The sequence below is a fragment of the Fundulus heteroclitus genome, chromosome 2, assembly GCF_011125445.2.
Source record: "Fundulus heteroclitus isolate FHET01 chromosome 2, MU-UCD_Fhet_4.1, whole genome shotgun sequence".
In the NCBI taxonomy this organism is placed as follows: domain Eukaryota; kingdom Metazoa; phylum Chordata; class Actinopteri; order Cyprinodontiformes; family Fundulidae; genus Fundulus; species Fundulus heteroclitus.
In genome coordinates this window covers 31,743,678-31,767,480 of record NC_046362.1, presented here as the reverse complement: position 1 = coordinate 31,767,480, position 23,803 = coordinate 31,743,678, and the positions used below count along the sequence as shown (strand labels likewise).

At 40.5% G+C, this 23,803-nt stretch overlaps 1 protein-coding gene across 6 annotated transcripts in view; it reads right to left on the bottom strand.

Moving 5' to 3' along the window:
• Positions 1–3,982: 3,982 nt before the first annotated feature.
• wwp2 (WW domain containing E3 ubiquitin protein ligase 2) overlaps positions 3,983–23,803 on the bottom strand; it is a 99,502-nt gene continuing 79,681 nt past the window's right edge. For all 6 annotated transcript variants that reach the window (XM_036125165.1, XM_036125171.1, XM_036125174.1 and 3 more), the window contains 11 exons: positions 23,060–23,138; positions 21,767–21,838; positions 19,616–19,704; positions 16,284–16,443; positions 12,368–12,501; positions 10,999–11,139; positions 10,777–10,897; positions 9,564–9,668; positions 9,344–9,440; positions 6,971–7,043; positions 3,983–4,613 (listed from right to left, as the gene is read on the bottom strand). In XM_036125165.1, coding sequence (XP_035981058.1) covers positions 4,514–4,613; positions 6,971–7,043; positions 9,344–9,440; positions 9,564–9,668; positions 10,777–10,897; positions 10,999–11,139; positions 12,368–12,501; positions 16,284–16,443; positions 19,616–19,704; positions 21,767–21,838; positions 23,060–23,138 — 1,171 coding nt within the window. In that variant the 3' untranslated portion in view covers positions 3,983–4,513. The remainder of the gene's footprint in view (positions 4,614–6,970; positions 7,044–9,343; positions 9,441–9,563; positions 9,669–10,776; positions 10,898–10,998; positions 11,140–12,367; positions 12,502–16,283; positions 16,444–19,615; positions 19,705–21,766; positions 21,839–23,059; positions 23,139–23,803) is intronic.

Sequence of the window (23,803 nt, the reverse complement as noted above, 5' to 3'; positions counted from 1 at the left end):
GACACAGTACTAATGAAGTAACTCTCAGTTTCAGGTTGCTGACCCCTGGTCTACACATTTACTGCAATTTTACGGGGGCCGTGTCCTTGTGCAAAACACCCTTTTTTAGATCATTCTTTAAACTCTAGCTCGTAAATGGTGAGCGCGTCCCAAGACTTTAGCTTCTTTACTCTCTACCAGAGCTGTGTTCATCTTCACGTTTTCAGTCATGCTTTAAAACTGGTTGAGACTGTATGAAGGAGCATGAAAGTGACTTCTTCATACACGACATAATAAAAAGGTCCTCACTTTACTAGTAAAATTAGCAACAAAAAAAAAAATTCTCTTAGGGTACGTTCACACTGCAGGTCTTAATGCTCAATTCTGATTTTTTTGTGAAATCCGTTCACATTTCCAAATATATGCGACTTGTATGTGATCTCCTGTGTGAACTGAAAGCGTTCAACCTAAGTGTCCCGCATGCGCACTCGAGGACGCGATGACGTCACACGTAGCAAGCATCCTCTGTGTTTGCGGAAGTAAACAGGGATTATAATGCTGGCGCGCATTTTGCGGTCATTAATTTATTTTCTAACCGGAGCTTTCTCTCCACTGACTGCTCTCCTCATTGTTGTCCGCTATGGGTGTCGTCTTTCTTCCCGCTTCTGCATAGCAGGACGCAGAATAGTGACGTTTGTCGAGTATCTGTGACGTACAAGTCGGATAAATGCGCATTTGAAAAAATCCGATCTGTGTTGTTCAGACTGTCATAAAAAGATCCGATACAGGTCGCATATGGGGCAAGAATTGGGTCACTTCAGGCTGCAGTGTGAGCCTTATTCAGCTGCAAGTACACACATACAAAACTATACAATTACATAACTCTATATAACCAGGGGTGCAAATGGGGCCCCCTAAATAAGCTCAAGCCCAGGGGCCCGTATCCCCCTAGATCCGGCCCTGACTCCAGCATGTGTGTAGGGTTGTCTCTATGCCCCCCCCCGTCCAGGTTGTTCCATCCCGCCTCTCACCCAGTGACAACAGGACATAGGCACCAGATGTTTTTATGCATTATGATCCCCTTTTCTCAACTTTATGTGGTTGTGTCTCCTTTTATCTTTTGGCTAATATGTTTAATGTGCTGTTGCTCCTCTACAGTCTCTTTAAACCCAGATGTAGTTGCTGCCATGGGACCAGTGGGCCTCTCATGCTGCTCCGGGTCGCTCCTCGCAGACCCAGTTTCAGACCGGAACCATTGCTGGCTGCAGGACGCTGCCTGGACAGCCGTCGGGGACGCCCACAGTGGGCACGACAAGACAGTTTGTTTGCGTGGCCACATCCCAGCATCTATTTCCAATTACTGGAGGGCCCCACGGGCCAAACCACAAACTGCCTCCCGATGAGTGGAAAATACCGCCGGCTCCGGCACAGCTCTATCTGCCCCGGCAATCACTCCCGACTGGTCTCAGTTGGTAGACTCAGAGGCCCTGGGTTTAATTATGGTCAGCATCGTTCACGTTCTCGTTGATGCGCTCAAGATTGAAAAATCAAGTTGTGTTTAAATGAAGCAGGGAGAAAAAAAATATATAGGTGGGGTTCAAACCAGGGACCTTGCACCCTTTCCAAGACATAAGCGCCACTAGGCCACCACTTTTACTACAGCTTCTGAAAATACCTCTTCTAGATTGTTCTCCAGGAACAACTGGATTAAGCTCTGAACTTTTCTTTGCCCTAAATGAGACGAAGCTCACTCTCCAGCTTGCTTCCATTCAGTACTGGGTCGGTCTTCGATACAGTGGCTCACAGGGACAAACATGGATATTAATGATGTCTCAAACAAAAAATAAATAAATTCAAAAGAAAATGCTGTAGAAAAAAATGCTGCAAGTAAACCCAAAACATCAGCAAGTTTAAAAAAAACACTGGGAGTTGACCACCGGGTCATTGGGACCAGATCCTGACATTAACAGTGTTGTGTCTTCACAGCTAAGATGCCAAAGACATGACTTTAAATGACAGGTATTACGATTTGATCTGATTGGATAAAGAATGACACCCAAAAGTGCTGATTGGCCACGAGATCAGAAAGCCAAGAAGAATCTTTGTGTAACCAATCAGGAACTAGCATGCGGTCACATGGAAGCCAAAAGTTTAACAACATACATAAACTCCAGCGTTGCCAGGTTCGCTTATTACAAGCGACTTTTGTCTGGGTTTTGTTTCTGAAGTTGCTTGTAAATTTCGTGAGTTGTGATTTCTTGGGCTTGTTTTTGATCGTGAAGTTGCTTATTTCATTTATAAAATAAGCGACTATAAACACGAGCTGTGAAAAGAAAATATCCATCCGCATACACACATATGCCAACAATCCCCCCCCAATTTTACGACAAGGGAAAGTCGCAGTGGGTGGAAATGCAGCACAGTATGCAGACATTTATACAGTTTAGAAACGGACGCTGCATCACAGTGTGGTGGGTTGCTTGTTACGCTTCTTTTCATAGAGCTGGTTGCTTGTTTCTGTCACCAGATTTGGCAACACTGATACACTGTGGCCTGCGTCCCTCGCCATTTAATTAGGAGACCAACACGCACAAAACCAATATACAATGAATGTTGAGCAATCAAAAGTCAGACACAGAACAGATGTGACAAAAAATTATTTTGTAATTTACTGCCCTAGTGCCCCAATTAACAAGCTGCCAGCTGTCGTTGATCAAGCCATTTAACACCGACCTATAAAATATTCGGGCAAAAAAAAGAAAAAAAGAAGAAAAAAAAAAAGACTTAAATGCAATGAATAAAACCAGTGTTGCATTGACACAAAACAGAAAAACTAATAAAGGAACTAAAGTTGCACGTGCAGGCTCTTTGCTACCAAACTGTCACAAAGACACGATTTATTAAAATTGTTGTTGAATCAATCAAAAAATCCCAAATGTAACACAGTTTAAAAATTTATTTAGAAATTGTTTTTTGCTAAACAAATCCAAAGACAACCACTCAAAGTCTGACAAACCAGGTGATTTATACAGTTTAAACGTTTTCTAATGGTCCTGAGGCAATTAAGTGTGCTGAAAGTAAAGTTACCGTGTCTCACCGTGCCCCAAACTCCAGAAATACTGAAGTACTCCAAAAGTACTCCTTTTTAGGAGTACAGGTGCCCTGTGATATAAAACAACGTCTACTGGGTAGTTACTCAAACAACTGGTCTGGCGTTCTGTTAGCTGTGACATCATCCAGGGGAGGCAGATCATCCTCTATTACCATCTAACATAGAAAGTACTCCTGGATCAATGTGAGCTTCTGTGCTTTCTGTGTCTCTGCTCTGTCTTCTCTAAGCCCCAGTGGGTCGAGGCAGATGAGCGTTCACACTGAGCCTGGTTCTGGTTCTGCTGGAGGTTTTCCTCCCTGTTAAAGGGGAGTTTTCCTCTCCACTGTCGCTTCATGCATGCTCAGTATGAGGGATTGCTGCAAAGCCATCAGCAATGCAGACGACTGTCCACTGTGGCTCTACGCTCTTTCAGGAGGAGTGAATGCTGCTTGGAGAGACTTGATGCAACCTGCTGGGTTTCCTTAGAGAGGAAACTTTCTGACCAACCTGGAGGATCTGATTGAATTTGACTTTGTAAAGTGCCTTGAGATGACATGTATCATGAATTGGCGCTATATAAATAACATTTTATTGAATTGAACCTTGCCTCTTTGATATTGATTGACTTGGAGAAAAATGGATGACTATTTTTCTACGGCATCAATGACGATGTGAATGAAGGCAATGACACTGACCTATATTGTCAAAGCAGAGGCAGAGGAGTTTAAAAAAAAGGTACGAAGACCTATACAACCGAACAAAGGGAGACATTTTTGTTCTTCTATAATACAGGAGATTAAATGATTAAACAGCATAACATTGTAAAACTGTAAAACTATAGAGAAGCAGAACTCACACTGGTTTATAGGCCTAATCAAATCATGCAAATCTGCAAAGGAATGAAGCAACACATTTTAGGATTGAAATTTCATTTATTTTGGGTCTGTACAAGAGAAAATGCTGACTTTCACAATTAACAGAGAAATACAAAATAAAATCCCATCTCCTCTCTATAACCTCTGTAACAGAGGTGCACTAGTTCCTCTCTGACGTGTTCAGGTCCTCCCTTTAAAAAGCTAAAAGTGTTTCTGTCTGGTAGATATGTTATACTGCATTAGCTGTGCTGTGGTTGTGGAGCGACATTAAGGCTTTAATGCCGTCTAGTTTAGGTGGGGTTTATAAGCAGAGAGTGGGTGCTGTCGGGGGCGTACATGCCGTCCTCTCGGACTCAAACAATTACAATAAAGTGAGCATCCACACACACACACACACACACACGTGTCCATTCACACTAAAAGCAACGGTCCTCCCTCTGTGCTCCAACTTCAGCTCCTATTCTGTCGACAGACATTGCCGTCTTGCAGCTGAGCGGCTTGGTGAGATTGAAGCCCTGTGATTAACTAATGAGATCAACAAGAAATTAAAAGAAACCAGTTAATGGCTTCACTCCTGTCCGAACCCCTCCGTCTCCTCGATGGCGAACAGCAGCTTCTCTCTGAGCTGCTCCAGGCTCCTGTAGGGCGGCAGATCCAGACGGTTGAAGCTGAAACAAACAGGAAAAACACAAGGAAGACGTTTATCCATGAGATTTTTTTCTGGCATTATCCAATTTAATGTCGTCATTTTAACAGGTAGGTTCCTCTTCGGCACTTTATGCAGTTAAAACTTGAGGTTTGACGATGAGGAACCAACCCATCCATCTGTCGTCTTCTGTTCATCTGAGATCGGGTCGCCGGGGCAAGAGGTCCAGGAGGGAAGGCCAGATGGGTAAATTTATGTTTAGTATTTTTCTTTTTTCTGCAAAATATCTAGATTTTAAAGATCCAGGGACTCCACAAGGTGTCTGCGTGGAGCCTCAAACTGGGACATGTACTGAATTTATGTAGAGCATTATATATATATATATATATATATATATATATATATATATATATATATATATATATATATATATATATATATATAAAAAGTTTAAATCAGCTTCGCTTCCAAGCAGACAGACTTTCTTATAACCTGAAAATGATCTTTGTTTATGGTTCTTCAGGCTTTCTGAAGTCTTTCTTTGGACTTTTGATGCTTTTCCATTCATTTTCCAACTGGTGTTAGAAATGACCTATACAGCTAATTGGGAGAGAAGTAAAGGAATAAAGAAATGACTCAGGACCTTTAAGGTGTAACGGTTTGACTTTAGCATCTAAAAGTGCACGCCTGTTTTCACACATCTGATCAGGAAGGACTCATCGTGTTTCCTTTACAGGTGAATTATAGATATAAATAGTTTTTCCTCCTATCAAATTAAGATTTGCTGATTATACTATTTTAGGCAAGAAGTCAAATTCTGCAGAAATCCATTCGTCTTAAAACCAGTTAAGAGTCGCTTTATCCTGAATTAAAATATGTGTTATAACTTTTTAGCCAAGATATTGTGAAAAACCTTGTGAACACAAGCTTAAAAAGAGAGCTGCACAGCTGGTTATTAATTTAAAAGTCTATATCAGTTTATTTGACCCCCAAACGGTGTTTTTTTGTGTGCAACAAACAAAATACATAAAAGTATGTTCAATTACGCAGAGGAAAGTTGTTCAAAGCCTCTCGACTGACTGCAAAAGACGTGCAGCAAGAGTTGTTGGCAGCAATAAATCACACACTGAACACCAAGATCTGACCTCAGTCAGTGCTGGTGCTCAATGATGCTTCCTCAGACGCTGGAAACCCGCAGCCTGTGGAGGGCAGCATGGACTCAGTCACATATCAGGACATCCAGGGAGAAAACAGCTGCGCTTACATGGACAAAAGTATTGGGAATAAATGGCAGATCAGAGTAAAAATGCCATGAGAGGGGTGGTTTCTGCCGATTGATATTCAGGTCAACGTGAATATAAACGCTTGTTAGGATCAAGTTATTCCGAATGTGGCAAAATGACCTGAGTGCACATGTGCGCCCGACGTAAATGTGACGTATTTCTAAATAAAAGCTCAAAATTGTTGCTTACTTAGCAACTTTTCAACTGTAATTAGAACATCGTGCAAGTCCATCCTGGGCGCTCCAAAGACAAACAAACTCATATACTACTGCTTTTATTACTATTTTTGTAGTTTAGCAAAGACAGAAGTACTTCTGTTTTTTTTTAAAGGGGAATTTGATAACTGCACATGTCAGAGTGATTCTATTCTGAATAAAGCGGCACAATCCGATTATTTAATCTGAATACATTTTAATCCGATCGTGAATTTGTGTGCATGTAAACATCGCTAATGTCACGCCGTCTGTGAGGAAGCTGGAGCTTGGGAAGCATCGGACCTTCAGTCGTACCAAATTGATCCCTAAGGGTTGATTTCAGAAGGCGCCCTGCAGGATAAGATGGTGACCATCGTTGTCAGCAAACTTTAAATCCATTGGAAATCTCAAAAACGTGGTTGGAGCACCAAAATCCAAGAAAATGGAAGAACTGGAGGCATTTCCCAACATGGAGGCGTGAGCTGAGATTCCTCCAAACAGCTGCCAGAAGTTGGTGTCTGGCTGTGAATCACGTTTGCAGCAGGTGATAAAAGCAAAGGGACGCTCTGTTTGAGGATAGTTATCATGAAGCAACATTTTCAGAAGTTATTAAAGTGGCATTTTGTGTTTACCACATGGAAACTACTTGTGATATTAGTGGTGTTGAGCCATAATAATTGCTCTTAGATGATTTATTGTTTATCTTGCCAGTATCGCTTATTTTTGCAGCAGTGGTTGAATAATTTTTATGGCAGCTTCATGTATCTGATGTTGCATAATTTTCTAGTTATTTTTCTATTTTAAAAACCATCTTCCTCATCAGTAAGTCTATCCTTTCATCCAATGGAAGAGAATCCGTCGTGTAAAACGTTAACTTGAGATTTACTGTAGTCGTTTCTCACCATGTGTGGCTTCTTGGAAGCCAAGTCTCCTTCCCCACTCTGTCTATGCAGAACTTCTGGGGACCGTTACTTCCTGCAGGGAGGACAAGAAAAAACTAGAGGAGTCATCACACGTTCATCTGGAATCATTAATTAAAAAAAAAACACAAAGATAGGGAACATCTTATTAATTTATACACCATCATATGCATTAGGACTTAATAAAAATGATCTGGTCCTCATTCTGAAATTGTTTAAATCCAACCTTATGTGCTCAAACCTAGTCAGCAGACTGAGAGCAGTCATGACTCGATAAATAGCAAGGTATGTGTGGAAAACGCGCTTGATGCTACCAAAAGATCTAAGAGTGAACGTAGCAGCGGAGAAACAATTAAAGCAGGAGAGCCTGAAACATTATCATGTGGTTGGATGGATGAGACCATATAGAGATGTTTTGTCATAATGCAGAACATCGTGTTAGGAATAAACCAGGGGTGGCCCACGTTGGGCCCCTGGACTGATATTTTCCTGGCCCCCCAACTGCAATTCAACAATTATCTGACACACCAGCACATGTGAGTAATGCAGATGGTGGCTATTTATTCTTAATTAGGGCAAAATTGTTCCAGATAAGTTAGAATTTTCTCAAAATTGAAAATGTTACCTAAAACACAAAGTATCTGTAATTTCATTGTTTAATACATAGGACCATATTTGTTCAATGACTTTTACTCAAATCCAGACTTTAGTGCAGCAAAATCGGTTTTTATTAATTTAAAAAAAAAATTTGGCTGAATACAGCAACTGTTTTGAGAAGCCTGACTTAAGTCCAGTTTCTACTGCAGAGACTAGACAAAAAAAAATTTAAACTGAATTTGCAAAATGGACGACCATCTTTTTCTATGACAAAAGACGCAAAACCCTTTTAAATGTTGAAACTGCAATGATTTAAACATACCTTTCGAACATAAAATCTAACAAATTTGTTCAATTAAAATAGGGCTTGATCATAATTTGTGGAGCCGGTAAACGTAAAAATCATAATATATTTTTTGTGGGGGATATTAGTTTGTTTTTTGTTATTTTATTTTCAGTTTTTGACCCTCGAGTACTTTTGACATGACAACTTTAGCCCAGGCGATGAAAAGTTTGGACACCGTTGGTGTAAACCAAACAGCATAAAAACTTCATCAAGGGTCAGGCATCGTGGTTATTTGCAGCCAAAGCACCAGGCCAACTTGCATTGCTCCTCTGTGCATCGAATCATAGTATAGTCAAATGTGAGGCCATCTGTGCGATTGGTACGAACTGGGTCAAGAACAAGACAATAACCCCAAACATTGGAGCAAGAATGGAAAGAATCAGGATGTTGCTGTGGGTGACCCAGTTAAAGTCCAGAACACAACTTAAAGGTGCATAGCCACGTTATTTTACTTTTTTTTTTATTTATATGTCAGTAGCTCACTCTGGTTGCATACACATTTTTTATGAAAGCTCATTATATTTAATAACAGAGGAGGTACAACACCGCACATGCGCAGCAGGGGTTAAAACAGGGAAGCGGCTAACGGTTATTAGCATCTCCCAGCGAAACAATGAAGAAAGGTCCAAGATCCAGTAAAAAAAAAAAAAAAAAGCAAAAAAAAAAAAAACTGATTCCAAGAGGAAAAAGACTGGAATGTAGCTGGGAATACAGTCTGAACGTTGGTGTTCACTAAAGCGGACGCTTAAGCTGCCGAGGCTCAGATGTGACGCAGAGTTGACTGATGTGAGAACATTTTCTGCTATGAGGCTCTTAAAGTTGCTGTAGATCGGTTTATTTAATTAATAACGTTGGTCTACGATCACACCGAGCTGCTGCTTTACTGCGAGGGATTACAGAGGGTCAGGCTCTGTCTGACATTATTTAATGCTTATTTATAAATTAAGCACACCGACATTATGATAGTTCAGCGATACTGTCACTAGATGGCGCCACATCTATTTATATCTCGCGCCCGGTGCTGGGGCTATTATATCCACAAAAAGGTCCATCAAAACATTATCAGGATGGAGGCTTGGTGAATATAATTTTATTTTATCATGATCAAACGGTTTTTGGTCTTTTTTTTTTTTTTTTTAAAGCATATAACGTGGCTAAATACATTTAAGCTACTCAGGTAAGACCTTAAGAGGGCAGTGCAGAAACAAATGTTTGCTCAATAACCTGAAGCGTCTTATAAAGAAGGGGGTCAGACAGAGCATTGATCAGAGAGTTATTGCATCATGGGGTGTACTGAGTTTTTCACAAAGCCGTTCTGGCTTTATTGGTTTAAGGATTAATTATTGTATTCCTTATTAGCATTTAACACCACAACACGATCAAGCATTGTCCCGGAGGGTGCCGCTGTGTACCTATGAGCTCCGTGAATCCCCCGACCGGCAGCCGGCAGGTTCCCGTTACAAACTGCAGCAGACGGATTCTCTTCTCGTTGTCCATCTCTTTCACAACCTGCAGGTCCGTCACACAAGAACTACGGTTATCGTCTTTTCACGCCGAGCCTCATCAGATGCACATCCTCCATCGTCCAGCGGTGCAGTGCAGGGGCCAGAGCGTGAGTTTGGACATAATTACCTGCCAGAACCAGTGGATCTGCTTGCTGTTCTTGGTGTAATGTCTGTAGATGGTGTTCTTCTGCCAGTCGGCCAGATCGATCTCCTGCATGCCGCAGAGCATCAGCTGAAAGCAAAGAAACGACACCAACAGTGTGAGCGGGGCAGCCGGGGCCGTGGCCATAGAGGCAGGTTTATGCTTGGAAATGAGACATGCAGACACCTCTGCAGCATTTATGCTCCGTTTGGTTTTTCCACCACAGTAGCACTATTCTCCTAGACTCTAGAGGGCAGTATTGTGCTCTTACGACAAGCGTACAGCATCCCCCTACACGTATAAGTAGAAAACACAGCGCCTTCCTTTCTCCAGGAGGAGCTCTTGTTCGTCAAGTCTCTGGCTGCAGCATTTTCAACGAGTTCTGACAGGAAACGCTTTATTCTGGTAGCGTCTTACACACAATTGTAGCTAATTTAGCAATAAGACTTTATGTGGTTATTAAAATTGAGATCTGAGTCTATCACAACACCTAGGTTTCCTGAATGATCTCTAATTTTTAGCCTCATAATAGCTGAGTGCTACAAAATACCAATTTGATTTAATTGCACAGCTCTAATAAAAAAATATTCATTCGAACATAAGACAGGAAACAGGAAAGAAACAAGCTGTAACCAATTTCTAAATATTTAAAAAGATTTGACAGAGTCAGTGTTACAGTCAGTTTAAATTTAAAGCAATTGATTTGTGTTTTTCCTTTCTAAATGGAAAAAATAAAGAAAAACAACATAATCTTTCACTGAAGAATTAAAACAAATCAACATGTGAATAACACCATAAAATAATCCACATTTTAAACGTTTTTCTGCTGTTTTAGATTTTACTTGAAGTGTAAAAAGCTCCAACAATTTCTGTATTAAAAATGCAAAAAATAAAAACTTAGACTCTGGAAACTATGGAATAATAAATAGAAATGTTGTAGAAATCCTGTTAAATGATTTAAGGCGCACACTGATATTTGCTGTAAATGGTCATTGGTTTGGGATGTGAGTTATAGTCACCTTCCAGATAAAATAACTGCAAAATAAAAAGCTATTTAATTATTTGGATGCCTTGCTGAAGCAGAATAAGACATTTATATGCCTGTAATGTAGAAGTTTAACAGGATTCGTAACATGGAAGCTATATATGAATGTTTTGGAGTACGCTCTAAAACAGCTCTGGTTCTTGTTCTTCTCACCTCCAGCTCCTTCTCATCGAAGTAGCGAAGCCACTCCAGAGGAACCACCTCGTTGAAGCCGTCCAGGAAGGCTTTGGTCTGCTCCTCCACCCCGCGGGTGAACCTCCAGTCTGTAAGCAGGCTGCAGCAACAAACCGCATTTCGTTTTCAAGCTCTGGTTTTAAATTTCTCTGAGATCCGCTGGGATGTCGCTCTTCTCCCATGAAGCTGCTGCCGGCTCACCTGATGTACTCCTCCTTGTTTTCCTCGGTGACCAGCTCGTCCTCTCCGCCCTCCTTCAGCGGGTGGCTGGAAACCTTCCCGAGGATTTCCATGTCCTGTGCAAAATACAGCTCCACGCCGCACTCCTCCAGGTTGTTCTCTCTGGAAACAAAAACAGATTCGTTACACCATCAGGAAAAACACTAACTCATCTTTGTCTGTTGCATTTTTAAATATTTTTAACACTCTGAGCTGGATCTCTGGTGTAATCTTGAAACTATCTGATCTGAGAGATATATGTATATATTTAAGTATATAGATATGTTTATATATATATATATATATATATATATATATATATATATATAGACCACTAAGAATGTAAATGAGACATTTACATTCCTATTTCCTTTTTTTTTTTTTTTGGTATTCTTTTTGATCCATTGTAGAAATGAAGATTCACTGTATATAACTGAATGCACCTTCCCTACTCTGCACCTTCTTGTATGAGCTGATTTGACGAGTGAATTTCTCCATTGTGAGATCAATAAAGACCATCTTATCTTATCTTGTTTCTGATTAGTTATGGTAGACCAACAGGCACAAGGACAGTCTTTGTCTATTTATGCCCAGAAAATACAGCGTGGGTGTAAATGAGTTAAAACGATTCGTTGGAACATCGTAGATAAATTGTGCTAGATGGGAAAAGAGCCCTGTCTACCGTTTGGTCTACAGTCAGTATGTGCAGCAAGGAATTCTGGTTAATCCTCAGAGCAATGGCTTCAGTGCATACCTATGAATATCTGTGAACAAATGATAATATTAAACTCATGAAAGAGAATTAAACTTAATGAAACCGTGTTTTGTCTTTGATATCAGTGTCCTGATATTATTTTTGCCGTATTCTCAGCTCGTATATTTGAGGTTCTCTCTATTTTATTGATGACTAGCTAAAAGAAATAACACCACGTAAGGCAGACACCGTCTCTACTTTTAAGACTAAGCTTAAAACGTTCCTTTCTGTATAATCTGATTGAATTGGACTTTCGAAAGTGCCTTGTTTCATGAATTGGCGCTATATAAATAAAATAAAATTGAATTGAATATTAACGATTTTAATTGGGAAATATAAATGTAAAATCTAAATATAGTAAAAAAAAAAATAAATAAATAAATAAATAAATCCAACCATATAAAGCCTGGACTACTGACATTTGGTGATCGTTTGCTGGTCTTTTAGGGAGCTGCAGATCTAAGTTGCCTCTGAAATCTTTATTTAAATAAAAATCCCTCTGGACAAAAACAATCAGGCCTCGAATAACATCCTGATTTTCCTTCCGGTCAGAGGATAAAATCAAGAACAACAGTGACTTAGTTCTGCTTTACTTACTTGACCCACATGATGGAGTTATAAAACTCAGGATCTATGGACTCCAGGTCTTTCAGGGTGGGCTTCTTGTCCAGCATTCGCTTGTAGAACGGCAGCGTGAAGCCAGTGTCGATGAACTTCCCGTGGTAAAGAGCCTGCAGGGAGGACGTGTTACATTAGAAACAATTAAGGCCACCTGGGTTTCTTTGCTCAAACTCCTTTAAAAATACACACAATTATTTAACTACAGTTCAAACAGGAAGATGTCGGGTTTCAGCTCCTTATGCCACAACCTTTTATTGGACTTGTGTGGGAAAAAAAGCTGCAAACAGCCTCCAAAACAGCCAAATATTTAAACAGCTTTATTTTGCATGGCAACATGAATAAAAACAATACTGACTGATTTATTACACCGTTCTGCGTCACAGTACCGAACTGGCCGACAGAACCGCCCAACACTGACAAGTGAAACCGTTGCTTTAACAGGAAATGACACCATTTTGAGATAAAAAGTGTTAGGATTATAAATAAATAGATGTACACAGAGTGAAAAGACTCCAGACTAGATGGGTTAGGATTGCCAAAATTATTTCTATTTATTGAAACTTTATTGAACGTCCGAGGTCTTTATATGTTGCTTCTATATCTCTGTCCTTTCATCCATCTATTTTGTGAAGTGCATCCGTCCCTCCAGCAGCAAAACACTCCAACAACGTGATGTACTTCACATTTGAGCTTTCCCAAATTCTATAAAAGATACAGTAGCTATTGTGCATTCAAACTTCTGACTTTTAAGAAAATTAAAAAAAATATTTTAGACTTTCTCATTATTCTGGCAGTTGGCGAATCTCCTCTGATTTCGCCAGGTTTAGGTTTCAGGACCACATCAAGCACATAAAGTGTAATTATGCCCTCTCACTGTTCTGGGATAATTTATGGTTATTTTGTGGATGCACATTTCGAGGTAGTTCACTGAAAACTCAGACATGAAGTGTTTGTGGTGATGATTCATGGCCGGGGCGGGCGGGGGAAGTATTTTGTGCCCACTTAGGTGTTGAGAATGTTTAAACAGCCAATATACACATATTTTTTTTTTTTAGGAAGCATGAATAGGTCTTCATATCCCAAAATCATTCACATAATGTGTTTGTGACCGAAACCGTAAAAGAACTGCCTACTAGAATCGCTCTCGTCTTTAAAAAATAAAATAAAACTCAATTATCTACCCAGACTAACCAAAACCAGGAGCTCAAAGAGCTTCAAACCGAGTCCTAATCTTGTTTCTGTGTGTGAGTTTGCAGAAAATCAGCCAGACAGCGTTGTTTAATGTTGAAGAAACCGCAGAGGGCTCAGAGCAGCGATGCGCCAACATCAACACAGACGTCCAAGGACTGACTCAGTCTGTTCCGTCTTTACCGTGTGGACCGAGCGAGCGTTTGGTCCCACAGCTGAGGGATTTCAGGCTGAAGGTGGAAATGTACTAAACAGAAACGACGGACTGCACCGGGAGAAAGCTGACTTTAAGAGAAGTCAGCAAAGTGAGTTTCTTCTGCTCTGAAAATAGGCAGCGGGTGGCGGGTGTGGGCTGGTTGAAGCAGTGAGCTCATGGTGTGGGTGAGGGCCGGCGGGAGGGTGGAGGGTTTGGGAAGCTTGGCCGTTTGGAGGTGATCCCAAAGAGAAATCCTTCAGCTTGTACTCTACACTGAACGCTGAAGACTTCTTGGTGGGGGGATGTTAAAAGCACGGGAGTGACGAGACACTCATTCTACAGACTTTTGTGAACCTTTTATGATCTCTCTCTGTTTTTCTTTCTCTACATGGCAGCTACATGTTGTGTTTAGCCGTGACACCGTCCTGAAGGAGGCGATAGGCTGAGCTGCTTCATGTTCTCCTATAGACGGTACACCAGGCCCCGTCTTACACTGGTTAACCCCGTCTCTTTCCTAGACATAGCTGCTGGATGAGTGTTCACGCCGTTTTATCCTCCAGACTAGAAAACTGACTCAGAGCTTGTCTGCTTCGCTGTGTTTCTTCTCTCCTAGATGAAGCCACTAAATTTTACTCTTTTCTAACAGAAAGTACTACTGGGTCAATGTGAGCTTCTGTGCTTTCTGTGTCTCTGCTCTGTCTTCTCTAACCCCCAGTGGGTCGAGACAGATGAGCGTTCACACTGAGCCTGGTTCTGCTGGAGGTTTCTTCCTGTTAAAGGGGAGTTTTCCTCTCCACTGTCGCTTCATGCATGCTCAGTATGAGGGATTGCTGCAAAGCCATGCCTGTCCACTGTAGCTACATGCTCATCCAGGGGGAGTGAAGGCTGCAAGTAACTAGCGTTTCCTTTACAAATGTGTGGAAAACTTTGTCAATGTTCTGCCAATGTTCAAATAACATAATTTCACAATTGCTGTGTTTTCATTAAATAGGAAATGCAATTAAAATCACAGGTGAATAAGTTTGTTCACGGTATAACTCATAAAAAAAAGGGGGTGCAACATGTTCCTACTACTTCCTGTCGTCTCTTTTGGCTGTCGTAGCATCCGGTGGTTGATCACGTGACTCGTGTGAAGCGAAAAAAAACCCGTTTCCATTGCAGTTTAGCGAAATACTAACCTGACTCTCACCAGAGCTGAGCTCCACATGGCTCCACACGTCCATCTGGACTTGCTGCCATTGTGAGGGATTTCAATACCACATAAAATGGACGAGCCAATTAGGATCGCTGGACGGGATTTTCGTAGATTTGACGTATGTGAGAAGCGATTGTTTGGATTCAGACAACAATGGCGGCTCGCAGCGAGGAAGCAGGCGGTAACCTTGATGCTGCTGTTTCATCAGTGTTGTCCAATCTACTGAATATTAGTTCTTTAAAAAGAACACCAGAGAACGGCTTTTGGTAGTGGAAACAATGTTTTCGCCCTTCTCCCGACCGGGTTTGGCGAGAGCTTGTAGCACGTCAGTAAAGATGGCGGACAAGTGGTTCATCCAATCATATGCAAGGATTGTTTTGATAAGGCTCCTCCTTCTGAAATAAATCTCCAATGGAGCAAACCCAGATGGATGTGTGGAGCTCTGTGGAACGAAATCCAACTGGCGAGAGTCAGAATGAATTTTGATATGAATTTCCCTAAACTGCCGTGTTTCCATGAAGCAAATTTTTTTTCCTAATCACAATTAGTGCAATTCGATGGACAACGGAAACGGAGCTACAGACTCAATGGAATCTGCTGGTTTTCCTTAGAAAACTCTTATTTTTCGACTGAATCGACTCTGTAAAGTGCCTTGCGATGACGTGTTGTGAACTGGTGCTACAAAAACGAGCTGAATTGGACTAATGAATCTCTCTGAGGGGGTCAATGAATGTTACTGAGGATGCCACCTGTGTCCAGACATGAAACTTCCTCGCTGATAAATATTCCCCAGTGAGATGCTAGTTGTCTTATAAATGGGACGTGATTGGGAACAACAGCAACTCGGACACAAAGCGGTAGGGCTACATAAAATCACAAAGACAACGAGGTACACTGTGTTCTACTTTCTGCCGAGTCAGCAGCTCCAGACCTCTGAACTTCACGGTGCCTTCAGATCAGAACGACTCCTGACTTCCAGTAAAAAAAAGGACCTCTTAATGTTCCAGCATGCCAAGAAACTTTGGAGCGTTTCATGCTCCCCTGCTTTTGCGGGAACAGTCTTTCTGTTCCTACCAGAAAACCGACAATGCATAATTGGGTCTTTCAGTAGCATAATGAGAGGCCGTTCCGTCGTTGAAATGTAGACGTGAGGTATACGCATCAAAAGAAATGAAAGCAATGAGAACATGCAACAAAGACGAATTAAAATGTATGGTGGACGGAGATGTAGTTTATATTTGGACGTTTCGGGTTGACGATCTCTTTTTATGTCTCGATAACTCGCAAATAAGTGTAAAGAAGTGAAGGCCTACCATGGCGATGAAGCGACCGATGAAGCGGAAGTAGGTGAGGTGGTCGGGGTTGATGGAGGAGGCTGGGTTTATCTGGAGACAGTAGTTGTTCTTTCCGGCGTATTCAAACAGGCAGTACATGGGGTTTAGGACTTCATGGGACAGCAGGAAGAACCACTCCCTGCAGAGCGAGAGGAGAGAGGCCGTCAGTGCAAGTCAGGAATCGATGTGATTCACGTAACCTCTGTGACACGGAATGGCTTTAAATCACAGACAGCAGAGCAAAGCAAAAACAAACATAACATCAGATTTAAACCGAGCCAGAAGAATTTTTTTTTTTTTTTTACAAGCCAGATGAGCAATTAAGAGAGAAAGAAAAACAAAGAAACGATCATGTTCCGTCTGCTTGAGGAGCGCTGCCAAGGCCTCCTTTCAGGGCAATGTTTAGAAACAAATATTGGCTACATGCTTCAAGAGCCACCCTGTCTACATTCAAAATGAATAAAACTGCTGCTTGCAAGTTAGCCACTGTAGAACAAAACTCATCTGTGAATTTAAATGCAAAATAATAACAATTAAATAATTAGAGATGCACCAGTCAAGTCGCCATTTTTTGATTCCCCCCCCCCCCCCAAAATACAGAGAAATAAATAAATAAATCAGATTTTTCTTTTTTATTAAAAGGCAAAAAAAAACAAGAAGCCAACCATTTTTCCTATGGTGCATTTTTTTTGGGTTTATTAAAAAATGAAATAATGGCTTCTAATATATATTTTAATAAATAAACAGGGATAATATTACATTTTTATTGTTGTAATCAAAATTACTAACACTGAACCTCTATCATGTGGCCGGTCTACTTTGACAGCAAAGAAAACCAGGAATTGGTATTGGTCATAAAAAAAACCCTGATCGGTGCATCTCTATAAGTAATACAACACAAAATTAGTAAATAATATGATTAAAACTATGACAATAAACACTTTATACAATATGTAACATCATGGAAGCAGTATCGATGTTGCCTTTTTGTTTTGAAATAAAACCAATGCCTACGTCATACATTATGTTATACATTCATATGATTTAAAGGCAAAGAAAAATATGAAACTGTGTGTGGTTTCTTACTTTATAATAAATGCAATTAGACTGGTGATAATTTAGAGGAAAAGTAAAGATATACGACAATGAAAAATAAAATAGAAAAGTTCTTTGGTGGTGTTAAAAACTAAATCTAAAATTGCAGTCCTGACTTGTGCTTTAATCAGAACGTAAAACTAAAATGAGCACAGAAAACGAGCAGCATCTAAAAAAATGAACACAACATGTTGGACTTTAACAAACAAACAAAAACAAAACAGGCGTAATGAGGAAGGATGCATGTTAGAGAGAATGAAGGCCCTCCACCAGCTGCAGCACAAAGCGCTCCCGAGGCTCGCCCGTTTTAGCGCACCATCGGGAGGAGCGGGTGTATGAACTGACGGACGCAGACACCTCCCAACATCCCGTCCGTGGTTCTACCCTGTGGTAGAACAGCATGATGTCACCTACCATAGGGTAAAACCACTGACGTGACACCGGAGACAGAGACACAATGCGAAACCAAACATAAAAAAATTAAATAAATGTTTAAAATGAAAACACGGCACAGAAAAACAAAACAAAAACCAACAAGTACAGAGTTGGAGGACAGCACAGGGAGGTGTGGGGTGGACAAATGTGATGAGGAAGGGAGGACAGAAATGGTGGAGGAGGAGGACGTGTTGCACGGGTTCGACAACATTTAAAAAAAAAAAAAAAACAGTAAAAAGTTACGCCTTGAGACACTTTTCAGAGCTCAGAGTTACGATATATATATATTAAAAAAAAACGCACAAAAATATAAAATGAGATTTGGAGGAAAATCATTTAATTGAATTATCTTTTGTTGGAGAAAGACTTTCGGTCAGTTTTTTTTTTTTTTTTTTTAATAAACACCTCAGTAGCTGCAGGGAACGAAGGTCCCGTTGCTGCAGAACCGACCCAAAACATCCCTCCTCCACCACCGTGCTGGACAGCACCACAGGTATAACCCCCCCAGCCATACTTCATCAGCCTTTTCTACATTAATCATCATGAACGCAATTATCTAAATTGGATTTTGGATTAAAATGTGAATTTATGAAGGATACCAGTGTTAGAGCAAGCAAATCCAAAGTCCTGTTGATGCTTCATCCTCCCGTAGGGAATGAAGCAAACGGATGGACATTTGTACCGATGGGTCTGACTTTAGCCCTGCCAACGTCAGGTCACTGGGAATTATGGCAAGCATATACGATAAATAATAATATTTATGGGTCACCAAAGACAGTGGATTTCAAAGGAGAGGCAACAATATACATTAAAATGTAAATCCTTTGAATTTTATAGGAGGAATAAGTAATACTGACACCTGGTGGTTCAAGTAGGAACAACACATATATGACAGCCTGCCGTTTCCTCAACGGTCCGTTGCTGGTGTGAAACCCCACCGATTTTTTACTTCCACGGTTCAGATATATGATGTTTTTATTCTGTTCTATTTCTGGTCTGCTTCTCTTACTGGTGTCCATGTTTGCAGGCTGCTGCTCTTTTGCAAAGATAAAATACCAAATGCTGCTTTGGGAACCCTGGGAACTCTCATATGATTGGCTCAGGAACCAGGAAGTAAACGAGGGCTACACTCTGAACCGAAGTAGCTTCAGACCATACCTCTAGGTTTAAAAGGAGAAAAACTTGACTAAGACACTGTTCATGGAGAGGACCGATTGTTTAAAGAGAATGTTACTTTCATCCTGGCTGAGAAGTGAGAATGATTTTGGTTAATTTCACAGCAAATTTCTTACTTATTGCTCCTTTAATCTCTGTTAAAACTCAGAACAAAACCTCCTTTGGAAATATGGGAAATAAATACGGGAGGAGTCAATCAGTTGGGATAAATCAATTTTATGGACAATTTATCGTGGTATATTTTGTAAACAAACATGTTGAATTTTCCATTATTATATTTAACTAAATATCAAAAGGAGGTAAACTTGTAAAACTTTGAACCGAGCCTCATGTCCTTCGCTCTTTGCCTCATTATCATCATTAGATCTTTTGAATTGAAGCTGAATATTGAATGAGGGGTTCAGAGATTGAAAAACAGCGGGAACAGAAAAAAAAAAAACCCACACCATTACCAACATTGATAATACATGTTATAAAAAAAAGAAGAAGAGCAGAACAAGACAATTAACAAGCCTGAAGAAAACAAAAGACAAATTCAGACTAGAACTACAAGCAGTTATCAGCAGGTTTTAAGCCCAAGTCTGAAGCGCAGGTTTGATGCTCACCTGGCGATGCCGCCATAGTCCAGACCCTCCTCTCCTCTCATGATGATATAGAGCCGGCGCCGAAGATCGTACGGCTTCACGTTCATAATCTGATAAAGAATCATTAATTAACTTTTACCATAATATTACACAAAGCAACTCTTACTTGTCTCAGTGTTCAGGACTAAAGTGTCTGAGTAAAGAGCTTTTAGGTCTAAATCCACAGAGAAAAAAGCTCTACGTGAAAAAAGAAAGCACTCCTTATGATTAAATAACTTTAAGAACCACCTTTAGCAGAAATTCGCTGAATTAGTCATTTTCCTGTAGTTTTTCCCATTTTTGCAGGTGATTATCTGAGATCAGCAGATTTTTTTTAGGGTCCTAAGCTAACATTTGAGCCATTGCAACACCCTGGACTGTTATTTTCCACATGCTGTTGTTGTGCTGTGTTTGGCATCACTGCATATTGATGACCCAGTTTGGACCAAATTACAGCTGTTGGACAGATGACAGAATGGCGCCCAGATCCTGCGGCCTGAAAAAAAGGCCCCAGTCACCACCCCACCATGCTGGACAGCTGCCATGAGGTGTTTGTCCTGATACACTGTGTACAGGTTTCTCCAAACATGGTGGCCAAAACATCGCCTCCTTTGGCCTCGTCTTCGCTTGGATGCAATTTTAATTACCTAAGGTTGAGCTGCCATTTTGTTTTTAGAGACAAAAGGTTGTCTTCTAGGAACTCTTTTAAACAATTCTTATTTTTTTCAGGCTATTTCCTATTTTATAGTACTAGCCTTTAATATGTAACGTTCAACTAAGGTCTGTAGAGTCCGAGACGGAGATCTTGGATTTTTTGTTGCTTCTCTAACCATTTAACGATCTGACTTTGTGCACAAATGGGAAATTGCAGTTCAAAATCTTCAGCTGATCCAAAATGCTGCAGCAAGAGTTCTGATGAAAATCAACAAGAGGGATCATATTTCTCCAATTTTAGCTTCCCTTCATTGGCTTCTTGTTAAATCAAGAATATAATTTAAAACTCTTCTTCTAACGTATAAAGCCTTTAATAATCAAGCTCCATCATATATCAGAGCTCTGATTACCCCGTATGTTCCTAACAGAGCACTTCGCTCTCAGACTGCAGGTCTGCTTTTGGTTCCTAGAGTCTAAAAGTAGAATGGGAGGCAGATCCTTTAGCTATCAGGCTCCTCTCCTGTGGAACCAACTCCCAGTTTTGGTCCATGAGGCAGACACCCCGTCTACTTTCAAGACTAATATTAAAACTTTCCTTTTTGACAAAGCTTCTAGTCAGAGTGGCTCATGTTACCCTGAGCTATCTCTGTAGTTATGCTGCTATAGGCTTAGGCTGCTGGAGGACATCAGGGTCTATTTTTCTCACTCTGCTGAGTTCTACTGTTCTACATTTTGCATTGTTTGTTGTTATTTCAGCTTTCAACATTTAGTTCTCTGTCATTTTTTTCCTTCATAGAAGGTACACCTGGTCTGGTGCTCTGTTAGCTGTGACATCATCCAGGGACGACAGATCATCCTCTATTACCATATAACATAGAAAGTACTCCTGGGTCAATCAGAGCTTCTGTGCTTTCTGTGTCTCTGCTCTGTTTTCTCTAAGCCCCAGTGGGTCGAGGCAGATGACCGTTCACACTGAGCCTGGTTCTGGTTCTGCTGGAGGTTTTCCTCCCTGTTAAAGGGGAGTTTTCCTCTCCACTGTCGCTTCACGCATGCTCAGTATGAGGGATTGCTGCAAAGCCATCAACAATGCAGACGACTGTCCACTGTGGCTCTACGCTCTTTCAGGAGGAGTGAATGCTGCTTGGAGAGACTTGATGCAACCTGCTGGGTTTCCTTAGAGAGGAAACTTTCTGACCAACCTGGAGGATTTGATGGAATTAGACTTTGTAAAGTGCCTTGAGATGATATGTACTGTAAATTTGTGCAATATAAATGAAATTGAACTGAAAAATCATTTTAGATAATTTCCATCTGTAAAATCTTAGAAATAGATTTTTTTTCCCCACTTTGCTGTACATCCTCAGATCTAAATAAAATTTACCCAGAACCAGAAAACTGAATAAATGTGTGATTAAACATGGAGACCTCCAGCTACTGTGGAGAAGTGTACCAGGTGTGAATGAGTGCTGTGTGTCTGACCTGCTGAAATGAATCTTCAAACAGCGTTTGTCTGGACACGGAGATCTTCACGTGGCTGGGCAAGGCGTTGGACTGCAGACAGACAACAGACAACGTGACGTTTTTCAAATCTGTTCAGGACATCCCTGAAAATCCTCTCTATTAAAACTGACTGGGGACGCTAATAAAGAGCCCTGTAATTTAAAAGTTTATCTCAGTTTTAGAGCCAGACATACAGATCTTTAATGCTCAATCAAGATTACCGTCACCAATTTCTAAGGCTTAAAGCTCTTTGTGTTCAAAAAATATAAATTTGGATTTTCAGCTTGGCTTATTACAAATGCAAAATCTAAATAATAATGAATATACATGTCACCACAATGAGCTTTATTGCCTTTATTTGCTTTGTTGATAAGGTGCTACACAAACACACACACGCAGTTCACATAAGTAAATGCAGAAATATACAGAATATATAAGAATATAAAGTTCACTTATTTCAGGAACTCAATTTATTAAGGTCAAACATTAAATCGATTAACAGACTTTTGTTAAATGTTAGATGTTTTAAAGGCTTTATTTCTGTTATGATTATTTTTACACCTCCAGTTACTAAAAACTTAGCATCTAAGATTAGAATATTACATCAGCCCATTAAAAAAGCAACATTTTCAATGCAGGGAGGAGAGTTTAATGAAATGTATGTTTCATAACTGTTTAAAGGTTCTTGTTTTTAAAAAAATTTTAAAACTTTTAATCTGACAAGCAAGCCTCTTAGAAATGCATATTCTAATTGATTCTGTATGGTATACAGAAAACAAATGCAAGTTGTATAAGAATAATAAATAAGTAATTAATCAATGTGCTTATTTTCACTTTCCTGGCAAAAAAATCTAACCTTTAGGACAAAAGTCTCTCAGGCTGGATTCCTACATATATTTCATGTTGCAAGTTCAGACTTTTCCCACCTCAAATTCTTCTTTTTAGTCACATTTTGACGTTAAAACGGAATATTTCTCCATGAATTTCTGACTTATTTTTCTACAAAGGTTTTTTTGTAGATTTAAACACAATCTGTAAAGTGGAAGGGAGCAAACATAGATGGATGGATGCAACTTTTTTTTTTATTTTTTCATATGTATCCAGAACTGGAAATACCTCAATTACTTAAAACATTTTCCTGGCTGCATAGAAACTCGGGGCAGCTTCAGTGAGAGAGGACTGTATTTATTAATTTCTTTTAAAGACTTAAGAAGATAAAATCAGTTAAAGCTGAGCATTTTATTCTCCATTCAGACTCCATCTAATGCTTACATGACACAGGAAGCGGAACTGGTGGTATTTCCATCTGAAGCTCCGATCGTAAGCTCCAGGCGAGCCGCCTTGCCGTGACCTGAACACAGATAGTGAAACACAAAAGAAAAAGGTCATTTTTACACCTTATTCCAAGAAAAACAATAAACAAAAGGCATGAAAAATACAAACTTTTAAGATACTGTGATGCTCCAGACGGCAAGTAATATTTTATCTACAGCGTCCGTTCTGCTGTGGATCAACGTCTGGGGCTCAAAGACAAAGGTGAGCTTAGGGCTGCAGCTGTGTTAGTGTAAGCTCCACCAGCCCTCTGCACACACACGCTGGATTTGTGCTTTGTCAGCAGCAAAAAAAAAAAAAAAAGGCAGAGATGCAGAGAGAAAAGAGTAAGAAAAAGAGAGAGTTGGAGGACGAGAGGAGGAGGAGGAGAAATGTGTGGCGCTTGTAGAGTTGCCAGGCACTTCTCAGTCTGGGTTAGGAAATGGAGACCGCAGCGGCATAGCGCTGTCCGCGGACCCACGCTGCAGCAGGATCCAGCATAAAAAACAGGCAATAATCGTCCTTCTGGACCGCTCTAAGGCCGCCCCGGACTAAAAATAAGAGCAAACATCAGCAGGAGGAGCAGATTCATGCACTTTTCTCCACAAACACGCGCGCCGTATACAGCAGCGACCGCATAAGCAAGCCGAGAAAACACACAGAAAAGCACAAACACCCACACAGATGCCAGGGCAGTCTGCGGTG